The following is a 27,768-nucleotide window of genomic DNA, read 5'->3' on the forward strand; positions in this document are numbered from 1 at the left end:
GGAAGACCTTTATCAATCTCAGGAGAGATCCTTGGTATCAATCTTTATTCCTATAGAAGTATGAAAAATTGAAGCTGCAAAAAAATTTAGTAGTAGTGCAGTTCAGTCTTTTTCATATACACATGAAGAAAAAATATACATACAAGGAAAAAATAATAAAGCAACCACTTCAATAGTGAAACATTTAATCTTAAAAGCAGCTTTATGGAATGTACATTACTGCCCCATTTTATTGACAGAAATAGAAGCTTAAAACAAGTAAAAGACTTGTAAGAGGTCCCTCAGCCTGATGGCAGTAGATTTCAAATTCACAACTTATAACAGTGAAAGGTGACAACATGCTAGCAGCCCTTGCTCACTCTCGGCCCCGAGGGCATCCACTCTGGCCATGCTTGAGGAGCCCTTCAGCCTGCTGCTGCACTGTGGGAACCCCTCTCTGGGCTGGCCAAGGCCAGAGTAGGCTCCCTCTGCTTGCGGGGAGGTGTGGAGGGAGAGGCACCAGCAGGAACCTGGGCTGCCAGCTTGAGTTCTGGGTGGGCATGGGCTTGGTGGGCCCCACACTTGGAGCGGCCCACCGGTGCCGCTGGCCCCAGGCAGTGAGGGGCTTAGCACCTGGGCCCAGCAGCTGTGGAGGGTGCGCTGGGTCCCCCAGCACTGCTGGCCTGCCCGCGCCATGCTTGAATTCTTGCCGGGCCTCAGCCACCTCCCCACGGGGCAGGGCTCAGGAGCTGCAGCCTGCCATGCCCTAGCCCCCCACCCCCAGTGGGCTCCTGCACAGCCCAAGCCTCCCTGACGGGCACCACCTCCTGCTTCGTGGTGCCCGGTCCCATCGACCGCCCAAGGGCTGACCACCCAAGGGCTGAGGAATGTGGGTATGCGGCACGGGACTGGCAGGCAGCTCTGCCCGTGGCCCTGGCACGGGATCCACTACGCAAAGCCAGCTGGGCTCCTGAGTCGGGTGGAGACTTGGAGAACTTTTATGTGTAGCTGGAGGATTGTATATGCACCCATCAGCACTCTGTGTCTAGCTCAGGGTTCGTGGATGCACCAATCAACACTCTGTATCTTGCTAATCTGGTGGGGATTTGGAGAACTTTTATGTCTAGCTGGAGGATTGTAAATGCACCAATCAGCCCCCTGTGTCTAGCTCAAGGTTTGTAAATGACCAGTCAGCACTCTGTGCCTAGCTCAAGGTTTGTAAATGCACCAATCAGCCCCCTGTATCTAGCTCAAGGTTTGTAAAAGCACCGATCAGTGCTCTGTGTCTAGCTAATCTAGTGGGGACTTGGAGAACTTTTGTATCTAGCTAAAGGATTGTAAATGGACCAATCAGCTCTCTGTAAAATGGACCAATCAGCTCTCTGTAAAAGGGACCAATCAGCAGGATGTGGGTGGGGTCAGATAAGGGAATAAAAGCAGGCTGCCCCAGAAGGCAGCGGCAAACTGCTACCGGCTTGGGTCCCCTTCCATGCTGTGGAAGCTTTGTTCTTTTACTCTTCGCAATAAATCTTGCTGCTGCTCGCTCTTTGGGTCCCCACTGCTTTTATGAGCTGTAACACTCACCATGAGGGTCTGCAGCTTCACTCCTGAAACCAGGGAGACCACGAACCCACTGGGAGGGATGACCAACTCTGGATAGAGGAAAAAACAACTCCAGGCATGCTGCCTTTAAGAGCTGTAACACTCATCGCGAAGGTCTGCGACTTCACTCCTGAAGCCAGCGAGACCACAAACCCACCAGAAGGAATAAATTCCAGACAAATATGAACATCTGAAGGAACAAACTCCAGACACACCATCTTTAAGAACTGTAACACTGCAAGGGTCTACAGCTTCATTCTTGAAGTCAGTGAGATCAAGAACCCACCAGTTCCGGACACAATGGGGCATCTCATTTTCAATACTATAGGACTATGAGAAAATATAGTGAAAAGAAGGCCAACACTCTCCTAATTCAATTTCAGTGATTTTCAGTGCCCATTTACTGTTTACCGAAGTAGATTAAGAAATACAACCTGAACCTAATTTATTTCATTTGTTTTAATTTTTCTCCTACTGTTAGTCAATACCCCCAAAATTGGCATTTTGACATGCCAAGGTGGCTTAGAAGCTGCCTCAGATCCAAGGTCTCTCTATCCTTACTTTATCCCTCCCTCTCTCCAACCCCTCAGCAAGCACAGGGAGGGACTTGGGACTCTCTCTGGGAATTTTTTATCTGACAAGGAAAGCTTCTTTTCAAAAGAAGTGCAATTGTCTTAAACCCCCTTCCTAGAGAATCTCATCAAATAACCAGGAAAGATCAACCATCAGAACACCCGAGAAGAGACTGAGAGTCCTCACTACACCGAGACTTTTCCTCTATTCTTCCAAGGGCAGCTCCAAGAGCTTACCTGGGGGACTTTATTTACATAATAAGACAATCTTTGTTCCTGTGCAGCTCTGCCCCTCACCCTCCTGTATGATCTGTCTCCCATGTTCCAGGCCCATATATGTCTCCCCCTGTGAGGGGAGTATTTCAGCATCAACCATCTGTCCTCTGTTTGAGTTCATGTTTTGTATGACTCCTGGGCACATATATGCACCTTGATACATTTTGTATGCCTTTTCTCCTATTAATCTGCCCTTTGTCGGTTGATTTTCAGTTAACCTTCAGAAGGCAGAGGAAGTTTTCCTTTAGCCTCATCACCTTCATGTGAAACCACTTTTGAAAAATTATGACAGTAAGAGAAATCTGACATGGCTGCCTCCATCTTACTTTTAGCCTCACAGGCTGGCCGTCTTTGCTCATTCCTGGGCGTGGGACAACTAACTTTGGAGGAAATTTAGTTTATAGTTTAAATGATAATATCCCTTCCAAAAAACTCAACTGCCCTTGCAAAACTAAGGAAAGCCCACCAAATTAGGAGGATGAGAGGGGACTAAATTTTACTAAGATGTAGGCATAAATAATTACCAGCCATTATTCCAGAGGTCACAAGATTTGCAACTTTCTCAATTGTTCTTTTGTAAAATTATTCCATTGCAAAACCTAAGGCTGGACTTTTGAGATGTCTTCTTTTCAGGTTTTTGCATTTCTGACGACCAGATGACCCTACCCAGACTTGCCAATGGGTCCGGTGGCCCTCACCCAGGAACCAACTCAGTGCAAGAGGACAGCATGAACTCCCTATTATTTCATCTCCCACCTAAAAAATCAGCACTCCCCACTCCTTGGCCCCCTACCCACCAAACTATCTTTGGAAAAACCCCTAACCTCTGAGCCTTTGGTGAGATTGATTTGAGTAATAAGCCTCTCCCACAAGGCGTGGCCAGCCTCCTGTCTACTAAACTATTTCCTTACTGCAATGACATGGTCTCCATGAATTGATTTTGTTTGTGCAGCAGGCAGGAAGAACTCATCGGGTGGTTATGATACAAACAGGAGACAAGGAAATACTGAGAAGAAGAGGGTGGTTCCCCCGCAAAGGCCCCACCCTCAAGCCTGGATAACTGCGGCCCAAAATGAGGACAGCCATTCTTGTTTTTGTGCCCAAAAGTTGCCTTTTGGCCTGCCATGCACCCTATCTTGTACCCATATAAACCCCAAACCCCAAGCTTCAGAAGCAGATGAGGAGACAAGCAGATGAGCAGACAAATAGCAGAATGCTGCAGCAGAAAAAGAGAGAAGAGAAGGAGCTTCTGAAAGTCGGGAGGATTTTGGCTAAGGCTGGTCAGAGAATTGGGCACTGGGTGGCCAAACTCCAGGGGAAGGTCGGAGAATCGGGCACTGGGTGGCCAAACTCCCAAACTCCAGGGGAAGATCATTTTTCCACTCCATCCCCTGTCCAGCTCCACATCCTTCTCACTGAGAGCCACCTCTACCACCCAATAAAACCCCACATTCAGCATCCTTCAAATCCATGTGTGACCCAATTCTTCTGTGATACTGGACAAGAGCTTGGGGTACAGAAAGCTGTCACACTGGCCCTCTGTCCTTGCAGAGGGTCTGCTGAGCCAGTTAACACTTAAACTGTCTGAGGACAGCAAGGATAAAAGAACACACTGTAACACATGCCCACTTGGGCTCCAGGAGTCACAGGCTCCCACCCCTGAATGCTGCTATGGGGGTAGAGCCCAGTGCCCAACTCCTGCACCTGTCCAACTGCATGCTCTCACTTCCGTATGGGGTTTGAGCAGTGGCGGTGACCCAACAGACTAGCCACACCCCATCACAAGTCCTGGGAGGGGGGTCAGGAAACTCTCCCATTTCAGTTTTACATGTAATCCTGTCCCCTTGTGTGTGGAGGGAATCTGTGACTTGCTTCTAATTAATAGTATTTGACAAAGGTGATGGGATGTTACTCATGTGATTGTTTTAAAATATGTGCTACTCACTCCTAACAAACTGGAGCCAGAGATCAACATGCAGCTTAATAAAGCAAACGGCCATATTTGAGAATCCCATGTGACAGAGAACTGCAGGCAGCCCCTAGGAATAGCAAAAAGCCAATGTCTTAGAAACAGAGCTTTAAGGAAATGAATTCTACCAATAATTTGAATGAGTTTGGAAACTGTCTCCCCAGTGTAGCTTCTAGTGGGAATACAACTTCACTAACACCTTGGTTGCAGACTTGGGAGACCTTGAACAGAGCACCAGGATATGGTGTGTCTGAACTTGAGGCTGCAGAAATTGTGAGATTATATATATATAGTTTTCAAGCAATGTTTGTGGAAATTTATTATGCAGCAATAGAAAAATAACATAATAATTTACCTTCAATTTGGGTAAGTCTGGGTTATTTCACTTAAATATATCTTTGATAATTAGAAAAGTTAAAAAAATTAAATACCTCTTTGATAATTAAAAAAAATTTTTCTGAAGATTATTTTGGCTGTAAGCATCTGGGATTTGAAGATTGTAACCTGTGAAGGGGAAGCCAATGTTCTCATGTAAGCCAGAAATTTGTGAATATGAAATATAAACCCAAGAAGAAATATAAACCCACGGAGTAAGGACTATAACAAAGGGCTGAAGTTGAACTCTGCATCACCTTTCTTACAGGTGTCCTGGTTCAGTGACTTCTTTAAAGAAGCCCGGAAATTTCCTTTGAGCCAACATGCAGATTTCCTAAGTGACATGCTGCCATTCATTAATTCTTGCACTTGGAGAAAGTGTCCCACACACCCCTAAATGTCACACTGCTCTAGCAGATGACTTACTTAAAACTAACAGAAGACTGGATCCTTAAGTTTGGAGTTAAAAGCATTTAATCTTCCTTAACCAGAGTAATTCCTCTATCTGTTAAATTCAGTCTTCAACGTCTAGAATAAGCAGCGTGTTGTCAGATTTGCTCAGTTTTCCTCAATGCTATGAGCCAAAAATAACCATTATTATACAACCAAAAGCATAATAGGACACTATATTTTGCCTTTGTTATGACTTCTCCCTACCAGATTCACAAAGCTGAATTATATATTTTTTTCAGATTTAGACAATATACCCAATCCAGAACATGACAATTTTATTTTTTAAAAATTCACTCCATGTTTACTATTTGGTCTACTGTTTAAAAATATAAGAATAGAAGATTTATCACTCCCTACTATTAGGAATGACTCCTTTGCAAAAGCAGGGACTCACAAAATATCATTTTGGTGCTTTATGGCTACTATTTTGTAACTCTGTTATTGCATGCTAATACTATACCTTGTTTGTATTCTGATAACCTGGAACACTTAGGTTGCCTCATTATTTTCCCAGGAAAAATCCAAGAAAAAGAAAAATATTTTGGAGTTGAGAAATGTGAGCTACGATATAAAAATCTCTGTTAAATGTGTATGAAAAGTAAGCACTCGCTTTTCTCATGTTTTGTGTGTCTTTATTTGAAAATAAATATATTACTTTAATAAGGATTTATCACAGCATTATTAAAAATTGCATAATTGCCTTTCTGCATGTTTGTCTTTTCCACAACTCCTCTTTTTTCTTACCTTTCTGCCTTCAGATACATTGGACCAGAGATCCTATAAAATGCAAGTAATTTAAATCTTGCTTCTCTTTAACAGCTCTTAAGGGATGTTGGAAAAAAAACCAAAGTTTTAAATATATTAAAACAAAAATGTGAACTATCGGATAGGAATATAGATGAGAGTTGGTAGAGTTATGTGAGGGTAGAAAATGGGTTTCCTTACTGAGATTTTAATTTGGTGGTATTTTCTGTAGATGCCTGGAGCACTTGTTAACATTCATATCATGGTAACAAGATTTATTTTTTGTAGAGAATATAAATTGGGCAGGAGAAAGCTTTGGGAATGAGCAATGGGCTTGTATGGAGAAATAACAGGAAATGTGGTTCTTTCCCTCCTTATTGCAAACACATATGCACACCATTAAACTTGGGAACCTCTTTCACTGTCTCTATTTGCTCTTTTTATTTCTCTCTTTATCTTCCCTGCAGCCTCCATGTTTACTTACTTTCTACCAAAGCTTTTTACTACATAGTGCAACATTGTATGTCTCAGTCTATCCTAATAGCCCTAGTGGAATATTTTCTTTTTTAATCAAAGCATGTAAATAATTAGCACGTGTAGTTCTTTAAGACACGAATTCAGAGTGTCTCTATCAGTTTGAATTATACTTTAAGCACAGATATGTAACCAAACTGTATTTGTAATCTTATTTTCAGATGTTTTATTATATGAAGTTGTGTGTGTTTGTGTGTGTGTGTGTGTGTGTATGGTAAATTTTAAATCATCCATCTGATTACCATTACATGGTATTTCAATTTTGAATTTTCTAACTACACAATATCTAACCATTAAATGTCAAATGTGTGTATAAAACGTACTATGTTTATGTTATTGTATTTTTACAAACATACAGTAAAATTTGTTCTTTGAGCGAAAACGAATGGCAAAATGCTAATCACTGATCACAGATAATCAGCTCAACAAATCCTGATATTCGAGAATTCGTCTTAAAACCAGAAAGGTGAATTTAGGTACATCTAAATTTCATTTCTATTTCCAGCCTTACATTATTATTTTCTAAAATTAGATGAGAAAAGGGAATTTCATGAAGGATAATTTACAGAACCAGGTGGACTCAAACATTACTGATAGATTTGTATACTGCTTATCATCACGGGAACATACCAGCTTGCTCCAAAATTATCATTTTATAGTGCATTCTTCATGGACATATTTCATTTTTAGCTTCTCAGGAAACAAAGCCATGTTGAAGATTCCGATTCTTTATAACTAATACACTTCTTGAAGTTTACACTCCAAAACATAGCCACAAAAAATAAAGCACGATTCATATTCACTAACCACTTTTGAAATTGTGAATTCATTTTCTGGCAAGAGCTGTGCAATTCCTTAAAATCTATTATTTCTTCTAACTCAGGGTATTTTAGCAAAGAGAAATAAGAATAGTTTTACAGGGCCATCTGTTCAATACACATTTTCAGTTTGAATCTAAATATCTGTAGTTTTATGAACTGAGAAAGGTTTCCCTTTATTTCCTGAAAATAGTTTGTGTTACTGTTGATCTGTAATTTCAAAATAATACATGTCCATTGAAAAAGTGATGACTTTCACAAAATTATAAAAAGCAATGTTTATATTAATTTACATTTCATAAAGTCCAGATCATGAAACCTGAGGCAGGCTGCTTGAATTACAATCCTACTCCAGTCTTTACAAAATATCTAAACTTAGAAAAGTTACTACACTAGCCTCAGTTTTCTTATCTGTAAAACTGAGTTGATAATAGTATATAAATTTCAATGTAATTCTGAGGTTGAAGTAGGCTCATTCGTTCACTGCGAGTAGCACACTTCCTAGTATACCAAAATAATTTAGGCTTGGAACAGTGGTTCACGCCTGTACTCCCAGCACTTTGGGAAGCCGAGGCAGGCAGATCACCTGAAGTTAGGAGTCTGAAGCCAGCTGGCCAACATGGTGCAACCCCATCTCTACTAAAACTACAAAAACTAGCCAGGCGTGGTGGTGGGCACCTGTAATTCCAGCTACTCGGGAGGTGGAGGCAGGAGAATGACTTGGAACTGGGAGGTGGAGGTTGCAGTGAGCTGATATCGAGCCATTGCACTCCAGCCTGGGTGACAGAGCAAGACTCTGTCTCAAAAAAAAAAAAAAAAAATTCACAAGTGTTATTAATATTCTTATTAAACTCAAATTTTTCTTTCAAAATGAATTGTTCTGCAATTTCTGTCAATTTGAAATATGCCATTTTCATTTTTATGTGAAAAAATAAAATACACTACAATATTTAGGTTATGGATAAATATGATAGTGATAAAATATCTATATATACTTATAAATTTAGGATAAAGCAAAAATCACTAAATATTGGTATTGCTTGTTTTTCTTTAATACATATAATATTAAGAGAGCAGCTTAAAGGCCCAGGCCCATGTATCTCATAGCCAAGTAAGAGGCACTTGTATCTTTTCATATTTTATCCCACTAAAGATAGCAAGTAAATACATATAAATGTAATTATTAGTAAAAATGGAAATGTAATTATAAATATTCCTCAATCTGTCCTAGATTTTAGTATTACTTTTCCTCTGCATGTATCCATACAGAAATATCACAACAAACCCATTTGTTCAGTTGTGCTAACATCGCATTTCCAGAGAATCCCAAAATATGTTTACAAGGAAAATTGCAAGAATTCATTGGCTATATATATATATCAGCTACCAAATATCAACCATTTAATAGGTGAAAATAAATTACTGGACAAGATCATGCTTAATGCCTTTTCCATATCCAAATTTATAAATCAACATTCTATTTTAAAATTGTAAAAGTTGTCTGTTTATAATATTTGATATCATAGTCTTTCTAAAATTTAAGAAACCTAGTATTTTTGCTCTAAAGAAGAGAAAAGGCATGGTGATTTTCTGGATATATACTCTGTAGGGGATATTGCCGTATTTGTAATTCTCATCTTAATAGGTCATCATGAGAGGTGAAGCCAGCTGCACTTCTAGGTCTGGTGGAGACTTGGAGAACTTTTGTGTCTAGCTAAAGGGTTGTAAACGTAACAAGCATCACTCTGTGTCTAGCTAAAGGATTGTAAATGCGCAAATCAGCACTCTGTAAAATGGACCAATCAGCACTCTGTAAAATGGACCAATCAACAGGATGTGGGTGGGGCCAAATAAGGGAATAAAAGCTGGCCACCGCTCCAGCAGTGGTGACCTGGTTGGGTACCCTTCCACGCTGTGGAAGGTTTGTTCTTTTGCTCTTCACCATAAATCTTGCTGCTGTTCACTCTTTGGGTCCACACCACCTTTAAGAGCTGTAACACTCACTGCAAAGGTCAGCAGCTTCATTCTTGAAGTCAGTGAGACCACAAACTCACCAAAAGGAAGAAACTCTGGACACATCTGAAGGGACAAGCTCTGGACACACCATCTTTAAGAGCTGTAACACCCACCACAAAGGTCAATGGCTTCATTCTTGAAGTCAGTGAGATCAGGAACCCACAAGAAGGAATAAATTCTGGACACAATCACTGTGAACAGCCTAGAGAGAAAGCATGCAGTATGTGTTCATTATTCACCATAGAGTCTTGTAGGGTATAATTGTCTAAATTGACCTGTGGTAAATCCCTAAAATATATTTAGTGGTGAAATCATCCATATTTATTCCAAAATTAATAACTCTTTTTGGATAAGAAAGCTTTGGAAAAACCTTTTTTAGAGTGCATTTGGAAAAGACTTCAACAAATTTCCCTGATTAAATTAAATTTGAGTTATTCAGATCTTTTCCTCTGATTTGAAATAATAAAGTTTAATGATGCATTTGAAAGAATTAAGTTAAAAATATCTACAAGAAATTGAACAGTCCCGAAGACTATAGTGCCAAGCAGACTAGGTATCTTTTCTGTTCTGTTGGAAGCTCAAAATAAATATGAAAGAGGCCAAAAGAAAAGAAGTGGAGGATTTTCTTCAGGATTGGGTAACAACGTTTGTCAGTAGGTTCTGAAGTATCAGAATCTCTTTGAAACTGGCCCAATACTCCCATAGACTGTTCTTTTTGATAAACATAGAAATTGAAACTTCTGTTGTTAAAGCTTAAAACCTGTATTTGTTTTATCTGAGTTCCTTCCTCAGGGAAAGACCTTCAGTCCTCTCAAAAAAAGTATCAAAGAACTGAAACTCACCAGATCACTACACCAGATGCCTCCTTGCCTCTCCCTAGTTCCTGTTTTCTTACACATTGTTGCATTTCTTCTCTGCTACATAAACCCCTAGTTTTAGTCATTCAGGGAGATGAATTTGAGACTGAGCTCCCATCTCCTTGGCTGCAACACCTGATTAAAGAAAGCCTTCTTCCTTGGCAATACTTACTGTCTCAGTGATTGGCTTTCTGTGCTACGAGCAGCAGGACCTAGACCAAACCCCCTGTGTTTTGGTAACAGATTTTGGTTCCTTGATTGGGAAGACATTGCTTGTGGCTTGGTTGCTGTGGGCCAGAAGTCCCAGAAGTGCTCCTAAGCAGTTGCCCACCCAATTTCGGCTGGAGGTGAGTTTCTGTCTCTCTCTGGCCCCACAACCGCTGACCCTAACCACGTTCCTGATTGCCTTGGATGAACTGCCTTTGAAATTTGACATCTGCATCCCAATAGGTGAGTGTCTTTTGTGGGTCCAGACAGCAGGATATACTCCTCCCTATTTGGGAAATTTTTAAAGGAATTTCCATTTGCAAAACAAGCCCAACTAATTGAGAGAGGAGAACAACCTGTTTTAGTGTGGACAGTCTTGGGGGTTTTCTGTAATTGTGTGCTGTGTCTGGGCAAGTGAGTTTCTTTAATGGGTACCAGACAACAGGGTCAGCTCCTCTCAATATGGGAAATTCCTAAGGAATTTTTGTTTGCACTTGATCAAGCCCAACTGATGGAGAGAGGAAGCACCCTGACTGTTTCAGTTTGGACACTCTTGGGGCTTCTTTGTTGCTGCAGCAGTAGGATTGTGTTTTGGTGACTGTGTGTGTGTTTACTATATTATAGTCGTGAGGAATTAGAATTCAGTAAACTTGAAATTCTTTTGCAACACTGTTTGCCCCAATATTGCTTGGAATCTAGAGTTTGCTGTTTAATAGGAAAGTGGGATGGAGTTGCATGTATTCAGGCTTTTGCGCTGCTTTTTAAAGCAGGGTTGGGCCTGGGTTGTATGTGATGTTCTCCTTTGGTACTGTTTGGCCTCACTGTTCTATGGAATCTGGGGAAGTTTGGCCTTTAAAAATGAAACTGCCATGAAAACTGCTTTACGCAAAGTTTTGGTTCACAGCATTCATTGGATTACCTAATCCAATGAATCATTTGGCAAACAAAGTGTAACCATGTTAAACACGTGAGTTTGTACTGCTATCTCATGGATAAAGTTCCAAGGTAAAAGCTATTGAATTTTTGTTTGTGTGTTTATATATGTCTAGATGTGTTTATTTGTATTCACATTTATTGTTATATGTTGTGTCTACCAAACTGGCTTGTAAATAAAATTGTGCTCATAAATTAAGTAAATGAGTCCAAGCAATTTTTAAGTTTATGCGACTTGAGTAAATCTTTATTAAACAAACTGACTTTAAAATTATTGGTAAAATAAAAAATAGAAATGTTTTCAGAATTGTCAGCATACACTTTGATCTGGGTTTTATATTTATCTTTGCTAGATATTTTAAAATATCAGGGTTTGGCACAGAAGATTATAAAACTGTAAACCCAGCCAAAACTAAATGATCTTTGTGAATTTTTTTGATAGGTAAGACAAATTTAACGTTGTTGGTTTAATGAAAACTGACGAATCTTCTGTGTCATTGGTAAAAATACCCATGTAGTTAACATTAAGGCTCTTATTTTGGTTATTTAGGTGAACATCTGAAATTCACAGGCTATAAAATACTTAATAAGAAAATAATGCATAAACCAACTTCTTAAAATAAATATAATGTAAATGGGTAAACACTATAGATGAACTTTTTGTGTAATTTAAAATCTTAAAATTATTTTTGATGCTCACTGGATATCTGGGTTATTTCCAGTTAAGTAAGGGTTATGATATGGGGCAATGTATTTCTTAAAATTGTGGAATTGTTTTCATTTATGAAATGCTAATATCTGGTAGGAAGCTCAGGGTTTTTGCTGCCTAGGATTTCACTATAATTTAAGTCTACTAAGGATAAGAATTATAGTTAACATATAGTTCTGTATATAAACTGGGCCAAAAAAGATATGTTATTAATGAGAAGAAATAATTTTGTCTAATTTAGAAGTTATCTAAAAGTTAAATTATGGACTTGAAAAAGGTGATTTATGAAACAAGGTAGTTAGAAGGGGAGAGAAATATGAAGAAAGTTATGGATATGAAAATATGATTTTGGTAAGGAAGGTTGTAAAAAAAGAATAACTTTGTATGAGAAAAGACCTTGTGTGGTAAATTTTTCATCCTGGGTAAAATGACTGATTATTTAAAGAAAAAAGAAGAAAAAATTCTGGGACTGAACAGAAAGCCCAGGCATGTCTGTGGACAGTCTGTGTAAGTCATATGAAGTTTTTCATATTTCTCTGTGTGTCCATCTTCATGGATATACAGAGAAAATGGAAAGTTGAAAAAGTTTAGATAATAAAATATTCTTTAAAACCTAACAAAGAATTGGAGAAAATTGGCTAATTAACATTTTTTGTAGTTAAAGCTCTTAGCCTTGATGAAGGTAAAATAAAAAATATTGTAAAGAAATGCATTGGCAATTTGGCAATTCTTTTTTAATAGAGTTAAGCATGAAGCCAGATTTAGTGTGAAGGCAAATTTCACATACATGCTTGCATTGCTTCACACTATTTTTCGATTTTTATGGATGGTGCTGGCACTGGAGTAGTTAGTGGTCATGTGTCTAGAGTGAATTTATTGATTTCACAGGATATATGGTGATACTGATGGACTTAGGATATTGAATTGTGCATCAGGAATAAAATATTCATCATGTGTTTTGGCAGGGGGGTGCTCTGGGTAACACTGTAGCCTCCAGAATAGACTCAGTGTGGGAAAGGTTGAGGATTGGTTTCCTGTTTTATTTGTTTTTCCTTCTAGTTTGCAGTTGTTTGCTGTTTGCTCTTTTTTTTGGGTTTTGCTTGTATATGCATTTATATAAAATCATTGATGTTATTTAGTTTCTAGTGGAAGGTTTTTATTTGGTTCTGTGAATAGTTACTTTGTTTCCTGTGCATTTTTAGCAAGTCATCATTTGTTCTGTTTATCTGAAATTCCTAGGCTACCTTTGTCAGGCCTGTAGGAATTGAAGGAGTACCCCCACACATTTGGAATTTGGCTGGTTTTTCTTGCCTCTGATGATCTAGGAAGCTAAAAAATATAAAAGAAGTACTTATTTTTATAAATTCCGAACAAAAATAGTACATTATATATTTCATTGTTTGGAGAGGTGGATGACAGTGGAAATGTTTGAGTTGTGTTTGTTTCTAGGGTGAATCAATCTAATCAATAGTTTGGGTTGATTTCAGATTGTTTCCTTTGATGAGGAAAAACTGTGATATGGGTACAATGTTTTAATGTTCAGGAAAGATTGGCCTTGTCCTTAAGGAAATTATATTGATTAGAATTTCTCTCAAGGTAATTTAGTTGTGTTTACTACTGTTAAATTAAAGTGACATTCACTTGGACTCAGTAGCAATTAAAAAAAGGTAAAACTTCCTTGTGATTTTTTATCTCAAGCTGTTTATCATAGATGGGCCTTCATTGTGTACTTAAAAACAAAATATGTGCAGGTTCTGCACTGGTTTGAAGATTTTGATGGTGAAAATTCCCTAATCAGTTGTCTGTATTGTATCTAGAAACAAATCTTGGAAATGTGTAATGAAATGCTTTTAAAATAGCTTAAAAGAAATTGTTACACTATTTAAGTGAATGGAGATTATTTCTCATATTGAATTTCCTAAACTGTATTTGCATTTATCATTTTTTAATAGTGGAGAAAAAAGTTAATTGTCTTTGATAAGTTTGGCACAGGACTTAGCACATTTTTTATGCTTTTGTTCGTAGTTCTGTCACTAGAACACTAACAATTAGAAATATGCAATGAGTAACCTAACTACTTTAATACAGTGGTTTGAAGTTCTGCAGGCAGTAACTCCTGAACACTCGATTACACTTTTAATTGTAACATGTTAGAGAAAATGATAAGACTTTCTATAGTGTAAATATCCTATTAACCAATCCTTGTGGTGTTAAGTTACAGGGCTTGGACTCTTGGGTCTGAAGGAGGCACCAACCCCTGCTAAATTTTGAACATTGACACAAGTTGAAGCCTCATCTTCAGACTTGGGAGAAGGTGACACTCAAAATTAACTGGTTTTGTGAGACAGAAGGCTAGAAATCAAAACAATTCAAACTCTCTAGGCCTGGGGACTATTGCAGAAGAGGTGGGCATGTGAGATTGTAAGGGCTAATTTTGAAGGACAAGATTATTTTACAGAATTTGTGTAAGTTAAACATTAATATAAAAAGCCCACTGATTCAAGGCCAGTGTCTGGGCCCAAGTGTTGGAATAACCGGGTTTTCTTGGAGCCTAGATCTACCCATAAATAGAAAATGAGAAAAGATTATTAAATAAATTATGGAAATCTTACTTTATGATCAAACTGATTAAAAGTAGACAGATTTGTTTATAAGATTTTATTAAAATTAGCTTTAACATTAGTAATACACCATAGAAAGGTAAAATTGTAACATTAGAGAAAATGGTAAGACTTTCTGTAGTATAAATATCCTATTAACCAAACTAAGAAAGGTTTTCTCTTTTGAACAAAATATTTGTGTTTTATGAAGAGATAAAATATTTTGTTTACCTTCTGAGTAAACTGCAGGGAGAAAATGGAAGCAGGGCACAGGCAGTTTTAGTTGGGCCTCATGCTGTCTTTTTTAGATCTTGTTGTTTGGGACACTAAGTTTTCTCTCTATCAAAAGATAAATGAGTTTGTTTTATCACTTCTGCTTAATGAATGACTATTTTTATAGTGAGCTATGATACTATTTTGTGCTGAAAAATGTTGATATTTGGCCAACTTTTGAAAAGCAAAATTTCAAGTTCTAAATTCAATATTTTTGACATCAAACTAATTTTTTTGATATTAGGTTTCTTGAAGTCTGAGAGATATATTAGGCTTATTTAACTTATTTGTTATGTTAGAATTATACAGGAAGTGTTGTCAAATGTGAGGCGGTATTTTACTTTCTTTGTGTTATATTTATATACATATGTTGTTAATATCATCACAGAATCCTTTGGGTGTCATTTCATCAGCCAGAATCCTCTGTGGCTGGTAGGGCCTCTACTTGAGTTTCGTTTACACTCGCTGGGCTCATTCCACCCACTTGGCCAGGCAGGCTGTGCTTGGCCCACACTACCAGTATCCCATGCCCACTGAGGATGAGCTCTGGCTCAGTGAATCCTAATGTCTGGGCTCCCAGAAGGGTTACAGAGCATGTCACCACTCGTAGCTTGGCAAGCCAGCCAGGAACATGTTACATCCTTTTAATGCCCACTGTTCAGCAGGTCCTGAGTTATTGTTCCATGTCCAGGAAGAATGAGGCTACATGGACAACTGGAGGGTGAGCAAGACAGAGAAGAATTTTATTGAGTGAAAGAACAGCTCTCAGTGAAGAGGAGACCCAAAGTGGGTAACTCCTATTCTCAGGCATGTAGTCCTGACATGTGTCTGAGTCTAGCTGAGTCTGGGGTTTTTATGGACTCAGAATGGAGGAAGTGCATGCTGATTGATCCATGGGTGGGCCAGAAAAAGGCACCATATGATTGGCCTAAAGGCATCAAGAAAGTTCTCACTCTGGGTCATGGACTCCACCCAGAACTGGTAGCTCGATTTTCAGGCTTCAGGCTGGCTCCATCCTGAAGGTTGGGTTTCACAGCGGACCCAACCTTATCTTCCCAGGAATTTGCCTGCTTCCTGCTGCTATCAATCCCCCCTCTGAAGAGGTACATCTTACTGCCATTAGGATAGGAACAGTGACTGCTCCCAACTGCTTCATGCTGATAGGGGGCCTTGTTTTGGGGAAAACAGCAGTCAGATCTCTCTCAGAGGCTTATCTAAGGTTCCCAAGTAAAAAAGGAGCTATTGTCCAAGGCTCCACTTGCATACCATTTGGAGTTTCATGACCTCTATGTGAGTAGAAACAAATTTTACAAAGAGGTTAAGTACATATGGACCAAATATGAGTATTATACAAAGAGAAGCTAAAAGAAAAAATCTAGTGCCAAAGATAACAGAAATAAGAAGTAAAATAGACTAATCATTCTGAAAACAATGTTGTGGCTAGAACTGTTTTACCCTGGTGAAAAAAATTAAATCTTGTATAGAGAGCAGTTAAACTTTAGAATAGAAATAACTGTTTAGGGGAGTAGATAATACCTTGGAAGTTCAACCTCAAGGGGTCCTTGATAAAGACACCTTATGGTGAGGACTCGAAAAAAGGCAAGAATAGAAAGCATAGGTGAGACTACCAAGAGGATATCCATGGAAGGTTAATTATTGGCACTAATGTTTTGTGGTTTTTAGTTTGGGATCTTTGATTTCATCACACTGGAACTTTGGGTGCTCTTCTGGGTCAAAAGAGGTAATTCGGTCAGTTCCCTAGGCCTTTACTGAAGTATAATTAATGCAAGAATCTATTCCAGTGACTTTTACTGCCATAGGAGTAGGCAGAAGTACAGTGTAACATCCCTTCAACTTCAAGCCTAGAGTGGAAGAAAGGGAAAGAAGTGCCTTTATCAATACTAAGTCCCCTGGATTGAATAGAGGAGGCCTTGGTTCATGGGATTGGGCCTCTAACAGTTGTTTTAGTTCCTGTTGGCAAATGGGCCAAAGAAGTTACATGTTTAATCAAATCAGAGGTTTATTGGTCTAGCAAGCAATCATTGGTGAGAAAAGGTCATCTATACACCATTTCAAAGAGACTTAAGAGATTTAAACCCAGCTTCAAAGGGGTGTGTCTAACACATAGTAAGGCTACGTGAAGAATAATCCGAGGAAGATGAGTCTCCTGAGACAGTTTTCTGATAATATCATTTGTCTTTTCTACCTTTTCTGAAAACTGTGGTCTCCAAGCAGAGAAGACGGTCTTATATGTCTTTGAGCTCCTCGCACCCCACCCCCTGCTCCTGCCTGGTTGACAACTGCCTTGAAACAGGAGCCATAATTGGTCTGGAGGTACTGAGGAAGTCCAAAGTGAGGGATTATCTCATTAATTAACACTTTTCTCACCTCAGAGGCATTCTCTGTGCAACATGGAAATGCTTCTACCCAGTTAGTGAAGGTATCTACCCATACTAGGAGGAACTGAAGTCCCCTTATCATTGGTATACGGGTGAAATCCATCTGCCAGTCTTTGTATGTGTAGCCTCACAGTCTTTGGGCTCCAAGGGGAAGAAACCATCAATTGAGGGGATTATTTTTAAGGCAAGTCTTGAGAGCATTAGCAACCTGTTTGACCATTTTTAGCAAATTTTTACCTGTGAACAACCTTTGGGCCAATAGATAGGTTTTATCTTGACCTACGGGTAAGGCTTGGTGAAGGGTTTTATGAACTTTTCACTGTCTGGAAGCTGGTAGATGAAGTTTGCCATCCTCTGATTGCAGCCATCCTGAGGACTGAAGGGTATATTTCCGAGAAGTGGCTCATCCCATCTCCACAGAGGAATACTGAGGTTTTATTTCTTTTATGGAGCCTCTCAGATCAGAGGGGGCTCAAGTGGATCAGAAATCTCTGGCCCTCTCACTGACAATTTAGCTGCTTGTTCTGCCAACTTATTTCCCTCAGCTATTTTATACGTCCCCTTTTGCTGACCTTTACAATGTATTATTGCCACTTCCCATGGAAGGAAAATCAAGGATAATAGTCTTGTTAATATCCTGATGGTATTTAATGGGAGACCCATTGGCTGTGAGGAAGTCCCTCTCTTTTCAGATAGTGGCATGGGCACTGGGGACTAGGAAAGCATACTTAGTATCAGTAGAAATGTTAACTGCTTTCCCCTTGCTTAATTCAAGTCGCCTCTTGAGGGCAATTAACTCAGCTATCTGAGAACTTGTGCCCAAGAGAGAAGAGTGCTCTTAATAATGTTATTCAGGATGATTGCTGCATACCCTGCCTTTTGGATCCTTTGCTCTACAAAGGAACTTCTATCCATAAAGAGAGTCCAGTGTGGTTTCTCTAAGAGGGTTTCTTTCAGGTCCTCTCTGGCTGCGTAGGTTTGCACTAGTGTTAGCAGTTATGTTCAAGCTCCCCAGCTTTCTCTGGGAAGAAGGTGGCTGGGTTTAGGGAGGGACAGTTTCTTAACTGGACTGTATATCCCTCTAATAGCAGAGCTTATTATTTGAGGAAGCAGTTGTCCATAATCCAGAGACTCCCCTTAGAAGACAGCAGCTCTGCCACATTATGTGGGGTATGAATGGTTATGTTATTTCCCTTGGTTAACTTAGTAGCCTCTGGTACCAGCAAGGCTACCAGTGCAACTGCCTGGAGGCAGGCTGACCATCTTTTAGCTACCAAATTAAGCTCCTTGCTTAGGTAGCCTATAGGCTGCTGGGCTGGACCTTGGGCCTAGGTTAGAACTCCCAGGGCCATTCTCTTCCTTTCTAATACATAAAGATTGAACAACTCCCTTATAGGAAGACTAAAGGCTGGTGCCTTTAGCAAGGCTTGTTTTCACTGGTCTGTAAAAGGAAAATCAATCTTGGGGCCCCAAAATCACTAAGCTAAAGGTGAAAGTCAAGCTGGAAACTACTCAGGGCAAACTACCTCCCATTCTATTCAAAATCAACCCACTGCTCTCTAAGATAAATGCATATCTGATTGCCTCATTTGGAGAGGCTAATCAGAAACTCAAAGGAATCATCCGTTTTTCTCTTATCTACCTATGACCTGAAAGCCCCCTCCTTACTTTTAGCTTTTCTGCCTTTGCTTCAAGTTGTCCCACCTCTCCAGACTGAACCAATGTTCATCTTACATATGTTGATTGGTGTCTCATATCTCCCTAAAATGTATAAAACCAAACTGCTCTGACCACGTTGGGAACATGTCATCAGGATCTCCTGAGGCTGTGTCATGGGTGCATGTTCTCAACCTTGGCAAAATAAACTTTCTAAATTAACTGAGACCTGTCTCACATATTCAGGGTTCACAAGTCAAAGGTTCTTTTAGGCTCTGCTTTGCAAATTAGGGAGTGGGTCTTAGCTGCCTGAGTTTCCTTTATTAGGTGATAGAAGGGCTAACCTGTTTCACCATACCCAGGTGTATGTAGTCTGCAGAATCCTGTAATGCCTAGCAATCTCCTCAGCTGATTGAGGGTTTGGGGGAGGGGTAGGAATGAGATGGGCTTAATCCTTTCTTCACCTAGCATCCTAGTCCTGTCTGACAAGACTAGACCTCAGTACTTCACTGAAGTCTGACAGAGCTAAGACTTAGATTTTGAGACCTTATATCTTCTGTTAGCCAGGTAATTAAGAAGAGCCTTACGGCCCTCCTGAGAGATTTTCTCACTTGGAAAACAAAGTGGAATATCATCTACATATTGTAAAACTTTAACCTGAGGATAAAGGAACTCAGAGAGGCCTTTGGACAACACCTTCCCAAACAGGTGGGGGCTATCTCAGAATCCCTGACGTAACACCATCAAGGTTAGCTGGGTTGTTCTGTTGGAAGGATCCTCTAATGCAAACAAATACTGAGAGCTGGGCTATAATAGTATGCAGAAAAAAGGCATCCTTTGGGTCCAGGACTGTGAACCATTTAGTTCCCTCAGGATATAGGTATTAGGAACCACCAGATGAATTGAAACCACAGCCTTATTAATGAGGTGGAGGTCCTGGACCAGTCTCCATTCAGTTCCTTGTTGGGTTTCTGTACCCCTAATGTTAGGGTATTACAAGGGCTGTTGCAGAGTTTGAGGAGGCCCTGCATCCTCAAGTTATCAATGATGGCTTCTAGACCTTTCCTAACTTCTGTTTTTAGGGGATATTGTTTCTGGTTAGAGAAGGAGGTAAGATCCTTAAGGTGGATCCAGATCAGTGTGGAGGTTCTGGCTTGGCCAATTTCCCCTTGAGTTGCCCAAACTTCTGGGTTAATGTTGGTCTCCACAAAGAGGAGACAAAAAGTCTGTCCTGGAGCAATAAGATTGGTAGTTCCCATATGAGCAAAAATATCCCTGCCCAACAGAAGAGTTGGGCTGTCAGGCATGAATAAAAATGCATGAGTAAACCAGAGGTCTCCCCAACTACAACTAAGGGGTTGGGGAAAAATACCAGGTTAAAGGCTTTCCTGAGATGCCCCTCTCAGTCATACTAAGGGGGTTCGGGGCCCATATTGAAGAGGAGGACTGAAAGTTCCACTCTAGTGTTAAGGAGGAAGTCCACCTTCCTCCCTTTGACTTCCAGAATCATCTAGGGCTCCTGGATGATAATGGTTGTCTGAGCCACTGGAGCCAGGAAGAGTAGCCCTGGGACCCACCAGTCCTTCTAGACTACTTGGAATACTGGCTATGGACACATTGACTTGTGTCTCTATCGACAGTCCACCCTACAGTGGATGCTATCCCAAATTGGAGAGGGTCAAAATGGCTTCTTCATGTTGCCCAGGCAGTCCTTTCTAAAGTGACTTGCTTGCCACATTTGTAGCAGTTAACAGATGCATCTTGCGGATTCTGGGGTCTGTGAGACTGTAAGGTGGTCCTCTGAGCCTCCCCCTTTTTCTTGTGTCTTCTTTCTCTCTTGGACTTCCTCCCAATCCCTATTGTAAAAGACCTAGGTGACCACTTTCAGGAGGTTGTCTAAAGTAATATCTGGTCCCATAGGCTGTTTCTGCAGCTTCCTCCTGACATCAGGGTCCACCTGAGTAATGAACTTATCTTTTAGAATTAGTTGTCTCTTGACTGAATCAGGAGATAGAAAGGTATGCTTTACCAAGGCCTCTCTTAACCTTTCCAGGAAGGCAATGGGATTCTCATCCAGTCCCCGGTCTATCATGGATAGTTTGGAGTAACTGAGAAGCTTAGTTCTAGCCCTTCATAAGCCCTCCAATATGCATGCTTGAAAGTGTTTTTTCTCTTTCATTCTCCCATTTCATCATTGGGGTCTCATTTAGTGTTTTCCAATGATACTGCTATTCTCCCAAATAGAAAAGGCTCATCCCCTTCCCTGGCCTTATATGAAATACAAAGCTCATCCCAAAATGCTCAGCCACTTTCAGGGCAGCCTGCTTTTCAGCGGTAGGGTTTGATTCAAAAGTAACATAAAATTCTTCCACGAGAGTTCAGATACTTGGGTTAAATTCTGGAAAACCTCTATATGCCTGGCAGGATCGTCTGAAAGCTTGCCAAGATGACCCTTAATTTCCTCTAAGTCCTGTAAAGAAAAGAGGTCTTGGACCCTGATGGGGCCATATTTACCAGGCATCTGTTGTAGGGGCAGGAGCGAGACTGAGACCTGTGTAAAATGAGGATTTCTAGGATGGGGCAAGCTTGAGAGAAAACCTGGATAGGGAGGATGGGGTGGACCAGGAGGAGCAGGACCAGAGGGAGCTGACTCCCTGGCTGGAGGTACCTGTGGAGTTTGCTTTCCTACTTCCTTGGAATTGCCTTTTGCAGCCTCTCCTGAGATAGCTGCTAGGATGGCTGAATCGATTCAATGTTGGCAAAGGTCCAGATTACCCTGCAAGGCACAGAAAACCTGCATGCAGGGGATTTCAGACCATTTGCCCTCATGTTTACAGAAATGGTCCAGCTGCAGGATGGTATTAAAATTAATGTTTTCTTCCTGAGGCCAAGCTTCTCCTTCCTGCAAAACATAACCTGACTACAACTTTGTACAAGGAAATATGAGGTGATTTTTCTCCAGAGTCTGAGGGTTGTAGAAGTCCCCGTGATTCAGGATGCACTCAAGAGGAGTGCAAGCTGAAGATGATTGATTACCCATCTGGAAGAGGGGAAAAGCATCCCTTAGTTTGTCTCTCTTCCAGCAAAAACCAGGGATATGTGACTGAGAGTGAATAGGCAGCCCCTTTTTTCTTCGTTTCTTTTTTTCCCAAATCCTGACAGCCCCTAGCAGTGCCACCCATGGGTGTGAATGTGACCTCCACCCATGTAGTGGGAAGACCTAGTGAGTAGGGATATTCACACTTACCTACATTGCCCTATCTTCCTGCTGTCAGTAACCTGTGGATTCCCTAGATCTCACCTATGCCATGGATGTGAGCAAGCTCTCTGCCTAGGATCAGGAAGGTCTAATCAGCAGGGATAGTCTTGCTTACCTTCACTGTGTCCTGGCTTTCTGCTGTAACTGCCTTTGGGTCCCTCAGGTGTAGTTTGTCTTTTCAGGGCTTCAGCCAGAAGCTTGGAATTGAATTTGAGACAAAAAGCTGCCTCAGGAGGGTATATGGACCCTTTAAATTAGTCCCAGGTGGCCCTTGCATAATTGAAGCCTGCAACCAGTGGGGCAGTTTCTTCGTTGCTTCTCTATCATAAGCAGAATGCTAAGGTAAAGCTGTGGAATCAGGTTCTTCTCAAAGTAAGGAGAGAAGGGGAGTCCTAGGAATTGGGGACCTGTCCTAAGAAGATGCCTCCCAAAAGGAAAAGTAAATCTCCCACATAGAAAGTATCCCTGTATTGACTGGGCATGGTTGCTCATGCCTGTAATCCCAGCACTTTGGGAGGTCAAGGTGGGTGGATCACGAGGTCAGGAGATCACGACCACCCTGGCTAACATGGTGAAACCTTGTCTCTACTAAAAATACAAAAAAAAAAAAAAAAAAGCCAGGTGTGGTGGCAGGCGCCGGTAGTCCCAGCTACTCGGGAGGCTGAGGCAGGAGAATGGCGTGAACCTGGGAGGCAGAGATTGCAGTGAGCTGAGATCGCACCTCTGCACTCCAGCCTGGGTGACAGAGTGAGACTCTGTCTCAAAAAACAAACAAACAAACAAACAAAATGAAAAAAGAAAAGAAAAAAGAAAGTCTCCCTGTATTTACAGGACTGTGTTGACTCCTGACATGGTGGAAAAAGAAACAACTTAAGTGCAATGGAGGAGAAGGTGCCTGGAGGAGGTGGCCTCTTGCCCTATGCTAATAGGCTTCCTCAATGGGGGAAAGAAGGCTTCAATCATTACATCCTCCTCACTTCTAAGAACAGAAAGAAACCACATTGTTCTAAATTACACTCCTGATGACTATATTATCTCAGTGGTTTGCAGCAACACCCTTGACATTGTATGTGAAGAAGAGATAGGAGCCATGACAGCCAGAAAGGAAACAAGAAAATATTATAGGAAAGACTGGAGGGCCTAGTGCTGACACCATAATGGGCTGTCAGGGACTGGAGCCAGTCTAGGGGCCTACAGGCAACATGGAGTTGTGGCCTCACCAGATGTCTTCAGTTGCTCCAGGACCTTATTTCGATCCCCTGTGATGACAAGACCTCCATGAAGGGAAACCGGATTGGAACAAAGCCAACATTCCCACCACTCAAGGATGAGGGGGAATTGACAGTGTCCTCCTCAGCAAGCCTGACCTCCATGTCTTAAGTCCGGCAGACACACTAGTTGCTTTTACGTGGCCAACAGATGCCCAATGTTTTTCTTTCATTTTGGCTATTGTAGAGTTTAAGGACTCTAAACAAAAGGACAGAAATCACCAAGTCCATTTTTACTCACCCTTCCACAGATCCCAGATGAGCCCTCAGAAATATCATGGGATCTTTTGGGTGTCATTTTGCCACCCAGAACCCTGTGGCTGTCACTGCCTCTGCTTGAGTTTCATTCATGCCCACTGGGCTCGTTCTGCCCACTTGTCCCAGTAGGCTGTGCTCAGCTAGCATTACCGGGCCAGATCCCATGCCCAAGGGCAAGGCAGGCATGGAGTGGTGAGGGGTTTGTGAGTGAGCAAGCACAGGGTCCAGCCACTGCACAGCCAGATGCATTGCTGCTGCGGTGGGCCAGGCAGCTCCAGGTGTCTCCATGCATGGCTACAGCTGGACCAGGTGTACCACAAGTGGCTTCCACTGCAGGCGATGGCACCTAGAGAAAGGGAACACAGTGGTGCCCAAAAACTCAGAGATGCCAGAAACCACAGAGCCCCAAGGTGTGTGTGTGTGTGTGTGTGTGGAGGGGGGATACAGCTCTCATTTCTGCTGCCCACAGCCAGCGAGTGAGGGGGGTGTGTTTCAGCTTATTTAATCCTCACTCCAGCCCATGGTTTCTGGGCTGACCCAGCCCCACCACCACTTCCTGTTGAAAGGCAAAGCCAGCTGGACTACCTGGGTTGAGTGGGGACTTGGAGAACTTTTCTGTCTTACAAGAGGTTTGTAAAAAGCACCAATCAGTGCTCTGTAAAAACGCACCAATTAGAGCTCTGTAGCTAGCTAGAGGTTTGTAAAATTCATCAATCAGTGCTCTGTAAAAATGCACCAATCAGTGCTCTGCAGGTAGCTAGAGGTTTGTAAAATGCACCAATCAGCACTCTGTAAAATGGACCAATCAGCAGGACATGTGCAGGGACAAATAAGGGAATAAAAACTGGCCACCCCAGCCAGCAGTGGCAACCCGCTCAGGTCCCCTTCCATGATGTGGAAGCTTTGTTTTTTTGCTCTTCAGAATAAATCTTGATGCTGCTCACTGTTTGGGTCCATGCCACTTTTAAGAGCTGTAACACTCATCGCAAAGGTCCGCGGCTTCATTCTTGAAGTCAGTGAGACCACAAACCCACCGGAAGGAAGAATCTCTGGACACATCTTGGTGACCATGAAGGGACTATTGCCAAGTGGTGAATACCATTGGGCCCCTTTCGCTTGGCATTCTGTCCTATTTTTCCTTAGAATTCGGGGGCTAAACACCAGGCACCTGTCGGCCAATTAAAAGTGACTAACGCAGTCACCAGACTAAAGACACAGGTGTCAGGCTTTTTGGGAAAGGACTCTCTAACAACCCCTGACTCTTTGGAATTGGGAGTGGTGGTTTGCCTGGATCCATCTTCCACTTTTCCTGTACTTCTGGGCTGAGCTGAGGGTCAACAGAGAGGAAAGCCATTCAGTTCCAGGGTCCCAACAAAAAGTTGGTTGACCCTGCAGCCATGAGCAGAACTCTCAAGGTCCTATCACCCAAACGCGACTCGCCCATCTATCCTATCTATCCTGACCCTTGCCTCCTGGGTCCTAACACCTGTCAGACAAACTTCCTCCTGCCTCTCTTCTCCGAGGCTAGTCCCGCTTCTGAAAAAAAACCACTCCCTGTCTCTGGTGTTTCTCCTATAAGAATGATTTCTAGTATGAATTTTGGGACTCTGTTCCTTTCTTTAGGCACCCAGGCTCACTAGTCAGAAAGACATAATTTTTTCCCAAAGCCCCATTGGTGGGGGGAGACTATCTGGAATTTTAGGATTTCTCCTCAGACTAGCAGGCCTAACAAAGGCTATTCCCGAAGCTAGGATATGGGGAGCCTCAGAAATGATATCCTTCCTATCCATGTGATGAGAAGTGAGGACAAAAGGCATCACTCTTCCAACCCTGGAGATCCCTTCCCTCCCTGAGCGTATGGCCATCCACTCCGTTTTGAGGCATATCATTTTTATAAGACGGGGTAAGGTCCCAATACTAACAGGAGAAAATGCTTAGGACTCTAACAGGTTTTCAAGAATGCGTTGGTAAGGGCCACTATATCTGACCCTTCTCAGTCCTCCTTGTGGTCTAAGAGGAAAGGCAAGGGTGCAGGTTTTCAAGAACGCATCAGTAAGGGCCACTAAATCTGACCTTCCTCAGTCCTCTTTGTGGCCTAGGAGGAAAACTAGTGTTTCTGCTGGTGCATTGGTGAGTGCAACTATGCCAATCAGCAGGGTCCAGGGAACCATTGCAAGTTCTTGGGCAAGAGGGGGATCTGCTGCTGTGCATTTGTGAGCACAACTATTCCAATCAGCAGGGTCTGGGGGCCATTGCGGGTTCTTGGGTGGGGGATGGGGGGGGACAAACAAACAAACCAAAACTACGGGCATTTTTTTCTTTCAGATGGGAAACACACAGGCATCAACAGGATCGCCCTTGAAATGCATCCTAAGTCATTGGGACCAATTTGACCTGCAAACTCTGAAAAAGAGGTGGCTCATTTTTTTCTGCATTATGGCCTGGCCTTGCAATTTACATTCCACAAGAGGACCTCTCAGCTTACCTCCATATCCTAGCCTCCCTATAGCTCCCCTTCCTATTAATTATAAACCTCCTCTAATCTCCCCCGCCCAGAAGGAAACAAGCAAAGAAATCTCCAAAGGACCATGAAAACCCCTGGGCTATCGGTTATGTCCCCTTCAAGCTGTAGAGGGAGGGGAATTTGGCCCAACCTGGGTACATATCCCCTTCTCCCTCTCTGATTTAAAGCAGATCAAGGTAAGATCTGGGGAAGTTTTCAGATGATCCTGATAGGTACATAGATGTCCTACAGGGTCTAGGGCAAACCTTTGACCTCACTTGGAGAGATGTCATGCTATTGTTAGATCAAACCTTGGCCTTTAATGAAAAGAATGCAGCTTTAGCTGCAGCCCAAGAGTTTGGAGATACCTGGTATCTTAGTCAAGTAAATGATAGAATGACAGTCAAAGAAAGGGACAAACTCCCTACCAGTCAGCAAGCCGTACCCAGTATGGATCCCCACTAGAACCTCGACTCAGATCATGGGGACTGGAGTCATAAACATCTGTTGACCTGTGTTTTAGAAGGACTAAGGAGAATTAGGAAAAAGCCCATGAATTTTTCAATGACGTTCACCATAACTCAGGGAAAGGAAGAAAATCCTTCTGCCTTCATTGAATGGCTATGGGAGGCCTTAAGAAAATATACTCCCCTGTCACCCGACTCCCTCGAGGGTCAATGGATCCTAAAAGATATGTTTATTACCCAATCAGTCACAGATATCAGGAGAAAGCTCCAAAAGCGAGCCCTGGGCCCTGAACAAAATCTGGAGGCACTATTAAACCTGGCAACCTCAGTGTTCTATAATAGGGACCAAGAGGAACAGGCTGAAAGGAAAAGTGAGATCAGAGAAAGGTCTCAGCCTTAGTCATGGCCCTCAGACAAACAAACCTTGGTGGTTCAAAGAGGACAGAAAATGGAGCAGGCCAACCACCTGGTGGGGCTTGTTATCAGTGTGGTTTGCATGGACACTTTAAAAAAGATTGTCCAATGAGAAACAAGCCACCCCTTCACTCATGTCCACCATGCCAAGGCAATCACTGGATGGCACACCGCCTCAGAGGACAAAGGTTCTCTGGGCCAGAAGCCCCCAACCAGATAATCCAACAACAAGATTGAGGGTGCCTGGGGCAAGTGCCAGCTCATGTCATCACCCTCCCTGAGCCCCAGGTACATTTGACCATTGAGGGACAGGAAATTGACTTCCACCTGGATACTGGTGTGGCCTCCTCTGTTAATTTCCTGTCCTGGACAGCTGTCCTCAAGGTCTGTTACCATCCGAGGAATCCTGGGACAGCCTATAACCGGGTATTTCTCCCACCTCCTCAGTTGTAATTGTGAAACTCTGCTCTTTTCACATGCCTTTCTTGTTATGCCTGAAAGTCCCACACCCTTATTAGGGAGGGACATATTAGCCAAAGCTGGAGCTATTATCTACATGAATATGGGGGACAAGTTACCCATTTGTTGTCCCCTACTTGAGGAGGGAATCAACCCTGAAATCTGGGC

General features: G+C 41.8%; 1 protein-coding gene across 1 annotated transcript in view; it reads left to right on the plus strand.

Annotated features, from left to right (window-relative positions):
* The first annotated feature begins 3,606 nt into the window (after positions 1–3,606).
* LOC134756980 (uncharacterized) overlaps positions 3,607–27,768 on the plus strand; it is a 98,649-nt gene continuing 74,487 nt past the window's right edge. The window contains exons 1-2 of the mRNA XM_063697304.1: positions 3,607–3,942; positions 4,862–4,929. Of these exons, the coding sequence (XP_063553374.1) occupies positions 3,607–3,942; positions 4,862–4,929 (404 nt within the window). The remainder of the gene's footprint in view (positions 3,943–4,861; positions 4,930–27,768) is intronic.

This window comes from Gorilla gorilla, chromosome 14 (genome assembly GCF_029281585.2).
Source record: "Gorilla gorilla gorilla isolate KB3781 chromosome 14, NHGRI_mGorGor1-v2.1_pri, whole genome shotgun sequence".
In the NCBI taxonomy this organism is placed as follows: domain Eukaryota; kingdom Metazoa; phylum Chordata; class Mammalia; order Primates; family Hominidae; genus Gorilla; species Gorilla gorilla.